A 12,811-nucleotide genomic window follows, 5' to 3' on the forward strand; every position below is an offset into this window, starting at 1 on the left:
TCATGACTCAGAGTTACTTGGGTCACGAGGACAGGATGGCGTGAGTGAGAGAAGGTGCTGGATTAATAAACAAGGGTGGGGCTGGAAGATGCCATTTCAGCCAGAGGAAAGAAAAGAAGGTGAAGAAGCAAAGGAGAGATTGAAATGTTTTTAGTATTTCTATACAGGTAGAAGGTAACATAAAACAAAATAAAATACAGCTACTGTATGAGGCCATTTGATACGTAGTGTTTTGAGAACAAGTCTTCAGAGGATGTGGAGGGACTAGTTTGTAAGGAAGTCTTGACAAATTAGTAAATATAAATATATGTATATATTTATATATACAGAGGTGGATAATTAATAGTGATGGATAGATACATAGAGCCTTTTAAGTGTGTTTGAATGCTGCAATTCAGATGTTTCAAGCTGATCTATAGGGATAAACAGAATGCAAAGGGATTAAAAGTCCAGCTACAATAACCTGGGAGGGTCTTTGGGGCTGGCCCAAGGAAGCTCTGTTGCCAAGAAGAACTAGATGAAGCTGGCAGACTAAATGCAGCCTCGTGGTCTGAAGTCATCACATCAAGAAAGTCAGAGAGGTCATTTGCTGGAGCCGTTCCATGTTACTTTGGCAGCCCTGAACCTGGGGAGCGAGCCTGGGTGACTGTGATTCTCTGCTCTCCTCCACTCATGCTACCCTTTCCCTTCACTTCTACATGTTGCCTTTAATATGGAAAAGTAACACGGAGACAAGGGCAGAATTACCACAAAACCCAGCCTCTTCAACCTTATTTATTTGCTGATTCCCACCTCAAGAGTTTAATTGGTATTCTTAATTTAATCATATCATCAGAGTGCTAATCTATGGGTAGTGTGTTTTATCCTCTGTTCCACATCTATCCCACAAGTTTTTCCTGTTGAAGAGATGTGTGGGGAACCCTAAAAACATATAGAATTAGCCCTGCCGTGTTGGGTCACAGTATCAGGGCACCCCCATGCCCCACGAAGCCACCACTATGGCTTACAGAGATTATCCATATGGCCTCCTCCTGGACATCCTCTCAAACTCTATCCTTGCCCAACCTCAGTCTTTTCTCCCAGCACAAAGAAATCCTTTAAAAACTCAAGTCAGATCAAGTCACTCCTCTGCCCCAAATCCCTCAATAGCCCCCTTTCCACACCCCATGCAGACCCCTCTCTGTTAACATACTTTTCTGAGCCTGGTTGAGATGTACTCCCTGCGGTCCTTCAGTTTCACCTCACATACCTCCTACATTTTAGGGGGACTTCTTTCGATAACATGTCACATCCATTATGTGATGATCTTACTCCTGGAACTCTCAGGAAATTACCTCATTTCTCTCATTTCCATTTCAGTCTTTGGAGGGCATCTTCCTGGGGTCTTTGCTATACAGACTATACCGATCCTGTTTTAAACCATAGCATACAGTGCCTCCTCATTGCCAAGCGCAAATGGAAGAATTCCCTGAGCCACATAGACCTTTCTGCTACCTTTTGAGGTTACTTTAAACAACAACAATAATAATAGCTGTCAGTTTTGACACATTTGCTATGTGCATTTACTTACAATTTACACATCTTGTATATTACTAGATGCATTTACATATACGTATACATCATGCTAAGCATGTAATATGTATTTTCTCTTTTAAACCCCACCAATTTCTACATGTTGCCTTTAATATGGACCTTATTGCCCTAGCTTTACAGATGAAGAAAGTAAGGAATGAAGGAGTTATCATTTTTACCCAAGATCATACAGCCAAGGGGTAGAGCCAGGATTTGAACCCAGGCAGCCTAGATCCAGAGCCCACTGCTTTTACATCCCAAGTCTGCCCTGTGACAACTGAGCTGACCTGGGGCTTTGGCCTGAGGAGACACCAGTATGTTTTGGGTGCCCTCTTCCTTGCCCTTGGAGGCCTTTACCTCCATCCCTACCTTCCACCTCTGTAGTCACCAATGAAAAGAGCCCAGTGCTCACTCCCTGTCCTTGATGATGATCAGTTATCCAGGTTGCCCAGGAATAAGAAGTTTCCTGGGATTCAGGACTTTTAGTGCTAAAACCCAAGACAGTTTTAGGTAAACGAGGACCATTAGTCACTCTGGTTGAACAGAGGCTACCGAGTCTGTCTGCCTGGTGTCAAATCCTGGCTCCACCACTAACCAACTCTGCAACTTTGGCCAAGTTACTTAATTTCTCTGTGCCTCTATTTCCTCACCTGTGAAACAGGGATAATAATAGTCCCTACAGTATAAGGTGCAATGATGAAATGGGCTAATGCATGCCAGGCATGTAAAAGAGTGTCAGGCACACAGAAATGTCTACATTGGGGGTTTGCTGTTATTGTTGCCATTATATATAAAGCATCTTAGGATGGATTCTTGGCCTAGCTCTTTTACCATCTATAAGACACAAATATTCAGTGGTTTCCTTACATTTCCTGAAGTTGTGCTACACACAGCAACAACAACCAAATACACAGCAATTTATCATTGGCCTGATTTTACACTAGTTAAAAGAGAGCCATCAGCCCTGCAGTAAGTAACGAGTCCGTGCCTACAGGCCTCCTCGATGTTATTTGTATTTTTATGACCCTCCTGTGGCTATAAGGATGCTCAGTGGGTGTAGAAATTGGATGGTTAAAAATAACAAATAAGAAATCAAAGTCGCGCCTTTGTCCCTATTTCCATACCGGGTAGGTACTACATTCATTATTTGCCGGACAGCTGTGGGAATAAGGAGCACAAGGTACAACAACTTGATTATCCTCCAAGAACCAAATTAAACCATTGGACTTTCTCTTATTATTGTCATCCCTGCCGTTGTGTGACTCTTGTCACCCTCTTAATCTACCAACGTGTTCTCTTCTACCTCGCTGGGTGCTCTATTCTGTCTCTTTCAGTCAGGAGGCATCGGCTTCTTCCAAGTTGAAAGGCATGGACCTACTCTGGCACTCATCGACAGCCACTGTCATCAGCTTGGTTTTGGACCCTGTGCTACAACCAGCTGTTTCTTTTGCTTGGAGAAGTGCCATCCAGCCAGAGGCTTGGGGTGTGGACTGCAGGGAGTTTTTACTTTTACCTGGCTGCTGAATCAAGGGCACAGTGAAACAGCAGAAACACCACACACAGTCTATTTATGCATTCATTCAACAAATACCTTTAATGCTAGGCACTGGGGTGGGTGCTGGGAAAACAGCCATACACAACAGAGTCAGAGTCTTTGCACTCGTGAGGCTTACAGGCTCCAGGGATGATGGGCATTAAACCGCTGGTTCTCACTCAGACGCACACAGGAATCACTTGGGGAGCTCAAAAAATAAAAGTACTGCTGCCAGAGTCTTATCCTCAGAGATTTTGATTTAATTGGGGTGCAACCTAGCATCAAGATTTTTCAGAACTCTCAGCCAATTCTAATGCACACCAGGTTGAGACCCACTGCTTGAAACAAAGGATGAATTGGAAGTGAGGTGAGGCAGGGGGCACTATAGGAGGGGGAGTGGGTGGTGCCATGACATCACCTAGTGGGGAGGAACCCTGGACTGGAAGTCAAAAAGCCTCTGACTTTTTGTCAGAGTGCTTTGCCCCAGAGTGCCGGCTAACCCCAGGATGAATGGCTTTTGCCAGGGTGCAGTGAGTGTTGTTTAGGGAGAAGGAGCTACAGAAGGCCAAGAGAAAGATCCAAGCTGGGTTCTAGAACCCATCAAGGCAGTATGGCTGAAGCTTAGGGAGCAGAGCCCGACGTGATGTGAGTTGAGTGGGAGAAATGGACAGGACCAGATAATGCAGGGCCTTCAAAGCCCTTTTAGAGAGGTTCAGGACTTAATCCTAAAGCAGTGGTTCTCACACAGAGCAGACATCTGAATCCCCCGGAGAGCTGGTTAAAATGCAGATTTCCAGGCCCCACCCCTGAGGTTCTGACTCAGGAGGCCTGGGATGGAGCCCAAGAATGTGCATTTTTAACAAGCTCCCAGGTGACATTGATGCTGCTGGTCCCAGCACCACACTTTGAGAAGCACTGTTCCCATCTAACTGGAGAAACCCCAGGTACGTTTTCAGCAGATTTCAACATGGTACCAGTCAGTTTTTGCCTTAGCAACATGGTGATATTTTCCCAGCACTAGCCCACAACATCCTTCTGTGATAGGTGAAGTAGAATAAAGAGGATGTTCCAGAGGAAGAAAGCAAGGGAAGCATAGGTTTGTGTGACACCCTGATTCTACTGGGTGATAATGATTCATTCTTGAATTCACTGAGTATTTGACAGTAGCCTCCCCCCTCCCAAGAAGAGCTATTTCCAGTTACTGTCGCCCAAACGCTATTTCCTTCCCCCCATGATCTTCTACTGGTTTGAGAAAAACAAATGTAATAATAGGAGCTTAAAGCATCGAAACAGTAAAAACAAGATGTATCTTCTTTTCCCCTTTTCTCTCCAATGTGGAAGGAGTTTTTTTTAAGTTCACTATTTTCTCTGAGGCGAAGGCTAAGCCTGCTGCCTTGCTTTTCCTGGGCGGACAGAAATGATGCTGATCAGTGAGAATCCAGGTGCATCCAGGAAGCATGCAACATAGACAGCTGGATCCAAATTTATATCCCCTTGCACAGAGGCTCTGCTGCTTCTGTTGCTCCTAGGGTGGAGGGGTATGATTTCTGCCTTACGAGCAGATGAGCAGTGGACCATGGAAAGGATCACTGGCCTTCCCAGACATCCCTACCTGCCATCCCCTATATGTTCCCCTATGCAAATCCTTTAAGACATACAGAGGCTGCTGAAACAGAAAAACATCTGTCTCTGGATTTGCCATGTCTTCTTAACAAAGCAGAGGCAGCCATTCAAGAACAGGTTCATGGCTGAGTTTCCATGCCAATTTGTACCTAGAAACAGAGTCCCTACATAACCCTCTCCTTCTCGCACAGGTGAGCAAGAGGGACAAGCCCTTTCGTTTTCTGGGGACCAAAATGCTTCTTTGGCAGCCAATCTTCTAAAATTAGTTGGAGCTTTCCCCAGAGTGTCTTGAAGCACCAAATTAATTTTCTGAGTGTCTGCCACTACTGTTTAGTATAAATGGCCACTGAACCCCTGGTGATCCACGGTCCCCAACACCTCAGCTGTTTTCAATTCTAAAGAGTTCTAGAATGCAAAGGAAAACTCTATTACATATTTCAAGTGTGTATCTGCTTCTCAATTCCAGCAATGCCCAGCTCTCAGAAAACAGTGATATCTAAAACAATTGAGATTCCCTAATTAAGTTAACATGCTCAAGTACAATTCTGTCCAAGAGAAAAAGCCACCATTTGTTCTACCTTCAACTCTTCTCCTCAGAATTGCCCTTAACTTCAGTGGGCTTTCCCCCTCACTTACCCAGACCAACTTAGGATTGTTGGGTTCTTGGATGCAATCATACACTGAGGATACTGGAGTTGTTTTGTTTTGTTTTGTTTTGTTTTGTTATGTTTTTAACTTGAAACAGGATAGGCTTGTGGGGTTTTTTTCCTGACCTGGAAATGAGGCAAAGAGAAATAACCTGCACTTATAACTTTGTCCCAGAGAAAAGCCTACCACTAATTTTAACGTGTGTAATAGCAACCATATCAACACGAACTACAAGAGCCACTATTTATTGAACATATATGATATACCAAGCTCTGTGCTAAAACCTTCACCTTTATAATTTCATTTCACCCCTCTGGTATCTGTAAAACTTACCATTATCACCTGTTAAGTTATTTATTAACAAACGTTTAATAAATGCCTGTTATATGCCAACTGTTTTTCTAGACACTGAAGATATCTCAATGAACAAAAGAGATGAAAGTCCCAGCCTTCATGCAGGTTATATTGGGAAGGACAGTAAATACGATTGGTTTGTAAGATACATAGTTTTACTGACAGGGGTAAGAGGTGAAACTCCCAGCTCAAGATCACACAGACAGCAAGAGGCACATCTAGGTTTTAATCCCAGAATTTTCTGACTCCAAACCAGGTTAAGGTTTTCCCTTTGATTCAGAAGACTTTCCACAAAGGCTGCAGTAACTCTCCAAATGGTCTCCTGAGCCAAATAGAGATGCCTCACTTTTCCAGCTTTCCTGTCATCTGTCCTCATTTATACACAGCCTGTTTTGTGTTTTCACTTGCATTTCTATCTGGGCAAGGTGTTGTCCTCTGTGCTTTTCTAAGGTGTGCTTGATGCTGAATGTTAAGATCCTTCTTCTCTTTCTACACCCCTTATACATACATACCACTTATATACTATTAGCCACTTATTTCTACTTCTAAATTGCTGCACATGGCAGAACATTCCTTGATGCTTTTTAGAAAAGCCTTTTATGGTAATTATAGCTTTCTTCAAGTGCATTTACGCTCCCCTTTTCACTGTGCTTCAGACGTTATTTTCCTCATGACTAATTTTTGTTAAGCCAAAACCTGCCTACCTGGTAACTGCGTCATTGGAGGGTTTGTTGTTGTTGTTGTTTGTTTTGTTTTTGAGGGTGGTTTTTTTTTTTTTTTAGTGTTTGGAATTTCATGTGCAGTAAACTCTTGGAAACAATTCCATTTCCACTCTGCCAAAGATGTTGGAAATTGAGTTCAGTTAAAAGTCATTCATTCACTTCCCTATTTATTGAGTATTAGCAATCCAAGAGTAACCAAGATAGACACGGCACCTGCCCTGACGGATTTACTTCATAACAGGAGTGCCCAGGGAAGCTGCTGTACACTGCACAAATTTAGAGGCACCATTCAAATTATAGTTGGTTATGTACACAATTATTACAATGACAGTAGAATGTCTTAAGGAGTGGCTGCTACATAGATAGCAAGTATCAAGGAGATGCTAGACAGTTCTGATACAGTGTGGTGGGTAGAGTAGGGTGGGGTAGGGCAGGATAAAGCACTATCACAAGTGTAGCTAGCCTGGAACTGGGAGCTTTGGAAAGGCTTCCTGGAGATGACTTCTGGATGGGGATCTGAAGGATGGGTTGAAGTTAGGTAGATGAGAAAAGAGAAAAGGAAAGAACGAACAGCTTTGATCTGACCAAAGCCTAAAGTGGTACTGAGATGGGCTGACTTGAGAACCAGTTCATAAAAGGTCTGTAAGCCAGGTGAAAGACTTCAGGCTCTACCTTGGGGTCAATGGAAAGCTGTGCATGTGTTTTGAGTAGCGTTCTGAACAGACGTGGATGGTGGTGCAAGACTGGAAGCAGGGAGACCAGGTAGGAGGCTTTCACAAGAGGCCCGAGCAAAGATGAGGAGGCCTGGGTTAATGCAATGAGGAAAGACAAGTAAGACTTCTTATTGTTAAAAGAAAAATCAGGCAGGACTTGGTTGTTGACAAGATATAAGTGATGAGAGAGGTGGTGGAGGCAGAGGAGGGTATTAAGAATGACTCTAAGGTTTCAGTTTGGGGCATTTGGGGTACATGGAGGTGCCATTCATTGATCAGTGGATCAAAGTTTGGGGGATAAGAGATAAAGAGGCTGAATTCTCCTGAGTTTGAGATGCTTGTGAGTAATAGATAGAGATGTTGAGATCCGAGTTTGAGTCCAGGTATAGACCTCAGAAGACTGAAGATAAAATGTGAGTTTGGGTTGTTTTTTTTAATCCCAAATTTCTGCATCAGGTCTAATTTTTGTCAAGACAAAAACCCTGCCTGTCTCTGGCAACTGTTGATGGATTGTTGTTTTTTTGATTTTGGGGTTTTGTTTTGTTTGGTTTTGTTTACTGGCTGAAATTCTGCGTGTTGAAGTCTTCAAAACTATACCATTTCCACCCTGCCAAAGGCATTGGAAGTCTTATAGAACCTGCCCAAGATATCACTGATGGCCTTGAAAGTTCTCTTTTGACCTTTGAGAAAAGGGCCCCACTGTCTTCTCATGACTCTCAGAAGAGTTTATAGATAAGGCTATACAACCTGTCTGACCATTCATTCAAGCATCTACAATACAACTTGTGTGACCATTCATTCAAGCATCTACAATGTGCCTGACATGAGGCCAACAAACAAGGAACTCTCCGGTTTCATGGAGTTGAGGGTCCAGGGCAAGTTTTCTCAACCTTGGCACTGTTGACATTTAAAGCTGTATCATTGTGCAGAGTGTCCTGTGCATTTTAGGATGCCAAGCGGTACTCCTGACCTCTATGCACTAGATGTCAGTAGCATGCTCCCCAAGTTGTGATAATCAAAAATGTCTCCTGACCTTGCCAAAGGTCTCCTAAAAAAGTAAAAGGCAACTAACAAGACTCAGTGGAGACTCACTAGCCTAGGGTCATGATAGAAGCTGGAGTCTCCAGACAGCCAGCTGTCTAGCTGTGCAAAGAACCAAAAACTGTGCCTTACCACACTCTATGTCAGTGATCTAAAAGGTGGAAACTCAAGGAAGTCAGCAGTGCTAGCCAGAAGACTCCATATGGGAGACCTCTTGGATCCCCAAGTATGAGCCCATAAGCCCATTCCAACTTTAGTTATAAAATTCTCTCCAGAGAAAAGTTGCTACCTGATGCCCATTTGCCCTCCAGACTAATTACTTCCTACATTTTGTTTTTCCTTAAGCAGAAGCTGGGTTTGCACTTTACAAACACAACGAATCACCTTCTCAGAAGGCCAGCAGCAGAATGAACTTGTGCTGGGGATAGCTTGGGGTTGCCTAGCAACACCACGCACCTGCCAAGGCTACTTTCTTCCTCTTCAAGCTAAAAGCAAAGTGCTGTCCATTAATTCCCAGCTACCCCGAAACTTCTCAGAGATTTGCCAGCTTCCCACTGTTCATGTTTTCATCTTCCTCATATGATGTGGAGAAAACCTGCTACTGTGGTCTGTTTATCTCACTTCAGTTGGTTGGGGGGAGAAAAAGAATCAAGAGAGAAAAAGAAAGGGGAAAAAAAGCTTCATTTCAATCTAAGAGCACAGATATTTTGAGTGCCTATCTCTGACTGACATGCTAGTGTTCTTTGCAGATTTAAATTTTATGTAGTCGACGTGGGTTTCCTACACAATGAGGCTTCTGTTGAGACTTTGGGTGTGATTTTAGTCAAAGCATAAGACCTCAAAGTGGCTAAATAACAAAGCACATATAATAGGCGGCATGCTGAGCAAATGTTGCTAGGTCTGTCATTTAGTGTATTCCCTGTGATCCATTCAACCAAAACTCTACTGGTGGGAATTGCAAAGCTGGAGGTGGCTGGAGGTTGGAGATACACTCTTTTCCTTGAGAACCTCTGATATGTCCCTTGGGCTTTTCCTACTGAGTTTCATTTTGCTCCTGTGAAATGTTTGTGGTAATTCTCTGAAACTGAGGATGACTTCCACTCCCAGAACATACTCACAGTGTGAACAAGGGGCATGTCACCGGTTCTCCAGGTAGAGCCATGGTCACTCCTTGGTAAGGAAAGGAATGGAAATTTGGGTCTGGGCTCTGTAAAAATTAGTATGGATACCAACAAGTCTTTCTTGAGCTGTGCAGGCACTTACCCTTTGTTTGCATCCTGGATTTAGTGCTGAGCTACACAGCAAAAGGAAACATGAAGCTCTGATAACAGTCTCCTCCTTCTCCTCTCAAGCCAGCTCAGCTTCCTCACAGAGACTCCCCCACATAGAATTTCTCCTCTTTTCCTTATCCTGTTCTCTCAGGTCCTAACCCATACCACTATCTGGAAAGGATGGAAGGGAACAAGCATTCAAAAGTAAGATACCTTAAATAAGCAAATTTCAATTCATTTTCAGACCCTCTGGACCCTTCCTCCAAGGGAGAGTCCTTCCAATTCCCACCACTGCCCCATGCACCGATTAGGTTTGTTGCCATTCTTGTAAGGGGAACTCAAGAGAAGAGAGCTAAAATGTCACTCGAAGGCTTGTGGAACCCTGGAGGGAGAAGTAGGGGGAAATGCATGCTTTTGATTCAGAAGATTTGGGCCAGAACGGTTTCACATCGGTTACCTCCCTCACTGCAAAGCTCTTCGTCCCCTCACAACAGCCCAACCCCCATCCCACCCTTGTACTTCGTGCGGTTTAAAACTCGATATAGAAAAGAGCTAGAAATAGACATGGTGACAGAGGTGGAGATAGAATTAAAAATAGATATTCGGGGAAGTTACATTCTGGGGACAATTAAATTAGTGGTCATTTGGGGTATATTTAAATGAAGTAAGAAGAACATACCTAGGTTGCACAACTCTATAAATTTACTAGAAGTCACTGCATTGTGCACTTAAAACAGGCGAATTTTATGGTATGTAAATTATGGCTCAATAAAGCTATTAAAGGAAAAATGAAAACATATCCAGTAAAGCTTGCCAGCAAGTAGGTTTTGTGAGTGTGGTGACATCCTACCATTCTGTGTTGCTCTCCACATCCTATAAAGGGTGACAGAGGCTCTGTGGGGGGAGATTTTCCCCTTCCTCGTTAGTGCCCTCTGCTACCTTTCCTCCTCTTCCCTCACCCAGGCTCTCAGCACCCAAGCTCAGGTCAGAAGAATGGTAGGTGCAGTGTTTTGGGGTGCTGGCGTGATTAGGGAATTAGGTAGGCTGCTGATTTTGTACTGCATCCCACTGCAGGAAAAAAAAAAAGAGGAAAGAAAGAAAACATTACCATGAAATAAGAATTACTCAAACACTACCTCATTCCCCAGGCACATACACATTGCTCTCTTTTCCCCATTGATGACACTGAGTCCCCACTCCTTCCACAGCCTTCAGATTCAGCAGTATTATTAAATCATGATATAAATAGGTTGAGTGATAAACAGCCAACATTTTAAAGTGCTCCCTTAAAACTAAATATTACAAAAATATGAAAATGGCCCAGCAGAGCCATCCAGTTCTTGGTCATAAGAAACTTGTGATAATCATATATACATGTATCCTTGAGATTCTGAAAAATGGAGGGCGTGTTGCCTCCATCCTGGGTTGACAGGGAATTTTCTCTCTTCTGCAGAAGGTACTTCTAAAAAAAAAAAGAAAGAAAGAAAGAAAAAAGTTTTTTGGAGGTAGACTCAGTTTTGAGCTACTGGCTAAAAATAACAGCCTACCTAGTCTTTTAAGCTCAGAGCTGGTATAGTTTTCTGGAATATTCCCCACTTTGGAAAGGTTGCCTCAGACCCCTTCACACAGGTCAGTGTCATTGGGGATCCCCTGCATCTGGGACCCTACTATGTCTTGCAACTGCATGCATTGCCTGCTTCCCTGACTCTTTCAAAGGCAGGCACGGGCCCCACTCTGAGGCTGGCCCAGTGGCTGCCCCGCGGCCTTGCTCCCCCTTTGCATGGCTCCCCTGCTACCCCAGCACAGCCTCACGTCCCTCCTTCTCATCCTCTCCATTTCTCCAACCAGATGGCTGCCCCGATTTGTGCAACGGCAACGGGAGATGCACGCTGGGTCAGAACAGCTGGCAGTGTGTCTGCCAGACCGGCTGGAGAGGGCCCGGATGCAACGTTGCCATGGAAACCTCCTGTGCTGATAACAAGGATAATGAGGGAGGTGAGCGAGCGTCTTCTAATTCCCAGCCCCTCAAGAGCAGAGCGTTGTGTATACTTCCGTCATGAGTCATTTTTTCCTGAAAGACCTCCCCTATACTATTGTCAAATGTTGTTGTAACATTTCCTTTGAAACAAATGCAGCAGAGAACGGGCATCGTTGGGCCAGTGGGGGCTCCTGGATATAAGACTGAAGGCACTGGGGTTTGATGCTGGCTTTGGGTTGTCAAGTAGCACCGCCACAGACAGGTGGCTGGGCCCTGGCTCTGCCTTTGGGTACCCACTCCTGCCTGACCCCTCAGGGCTGGAAGTTACAAACAGATCGATGATGATGATCACATTATGTGCTTCACACTGTGCTCAGACATCACAGGCATTCCCTTCATCTTTACAGCCCTTTGAGATGTTACTTTACAAATGTGGAAACTGAAGCTTAGACCACAGTTAAGTAACTTTTTAAGATAAGCCAACCATTGATAGTAAAACTGGGACCCAAACCCAGATCTGACTCCAAAATCCACTTTTGCCACCAGTGGTTGACAAACTACAGCCCGTTGGCCTAATCCATTGCCTAGCATGATATGAGCTAAAAATTGGTTTTTACATTTCCAAACGTTGGGGGGCAGGGTGGGAATCTAAAGAACAACAATATTTCAAGACATGTGAAAACTGTGTGGAATTCAAATGTCAGTGTTCATTTACGAAGTTTTATTGGAAGATAGCAATGCCTGTTGGTTTATGTATCACCCTCAAAGGCAGCATTGAGACCACATGGCTGATAAAGCCTGAAGTATTTACTCTCTGGCCCTTTGTAGGAAATTTGCCAATCCCTGTTCTGAACCTCTGAACTGAATTTTCTTTTCTGTGTTATTCCCTGATGGAATGCTAAAATTTTGGGGCTAAATGGAGTTGCAGTAGCTTAGGAGCTGTGTGATTTCCTAAGAATATGGACCAAGGCTCCCTACACATTAGTACAGGTTTGTGACCTACTCCTGCCAAAATTACTAATTGGTCAGAATTCCCTCAGAGTGCAAGTTATTTCAGGGTGTAAGACGATCCATGCATTCAACTATGTGATTTAATAAAAACGTGTATAATCCCACTCTGTCAATCCCTGTGCTCTGGGAATGTCAGCTCCTGCCCTCATGACCCCAAGGTCAGCTTAGGTAGTGTCCAGAAGAGGGTGCAGTCCACCTGGGTGATGGATGAAAGTGTTAGATAGTGATTTTTACTGCTCCTCATCCTAATAGACACTTTGCAATTTCTGTAATATATTATTGCTGTTATATATGTACATAATGTGTAAATAAGCTAACATACATATAATGATAGGAGTACACCA

At 43.7% G+C, this 12,811-nt stretch overlaps 1 protein-coding gene across 1 annotated transcript in view; it reads left to right on the forward strand.

The window, feature by feature from the left end:
• TENM2 (teneurin transmembrane protein 2) overlaps positions 1-12,811 on the forward strand; it is a 1,153,031-nt gene that overhangs the window by 1,020,713 nt on the left and 119,507 nt on the right. The window contains 1 exon segment of the mRNA XM_039247655.1: positions 11,327-11,473. Coding sequence (XP_039103586.1) covers positions 11,327-11,473 — 147 coding nt within the window.

Source organism: Hyaena hyaena, unplaced genomic scaffold, assembly GCF_003009895.1.
Source record: "Hyaena hyaena isolate Hyena2069 unplaced genomic scaffold, ASM300989v1 scaffold_300, whole genome shotgun sequence".
In the NCBI taxonomy this organism is placed as follows: domain Eukaryota; kingdom Metazoa; phylum Chordata; class Mammalia; order Carnivora; family Hyaenidae; genus Hyaena; species Hyaena hyaena.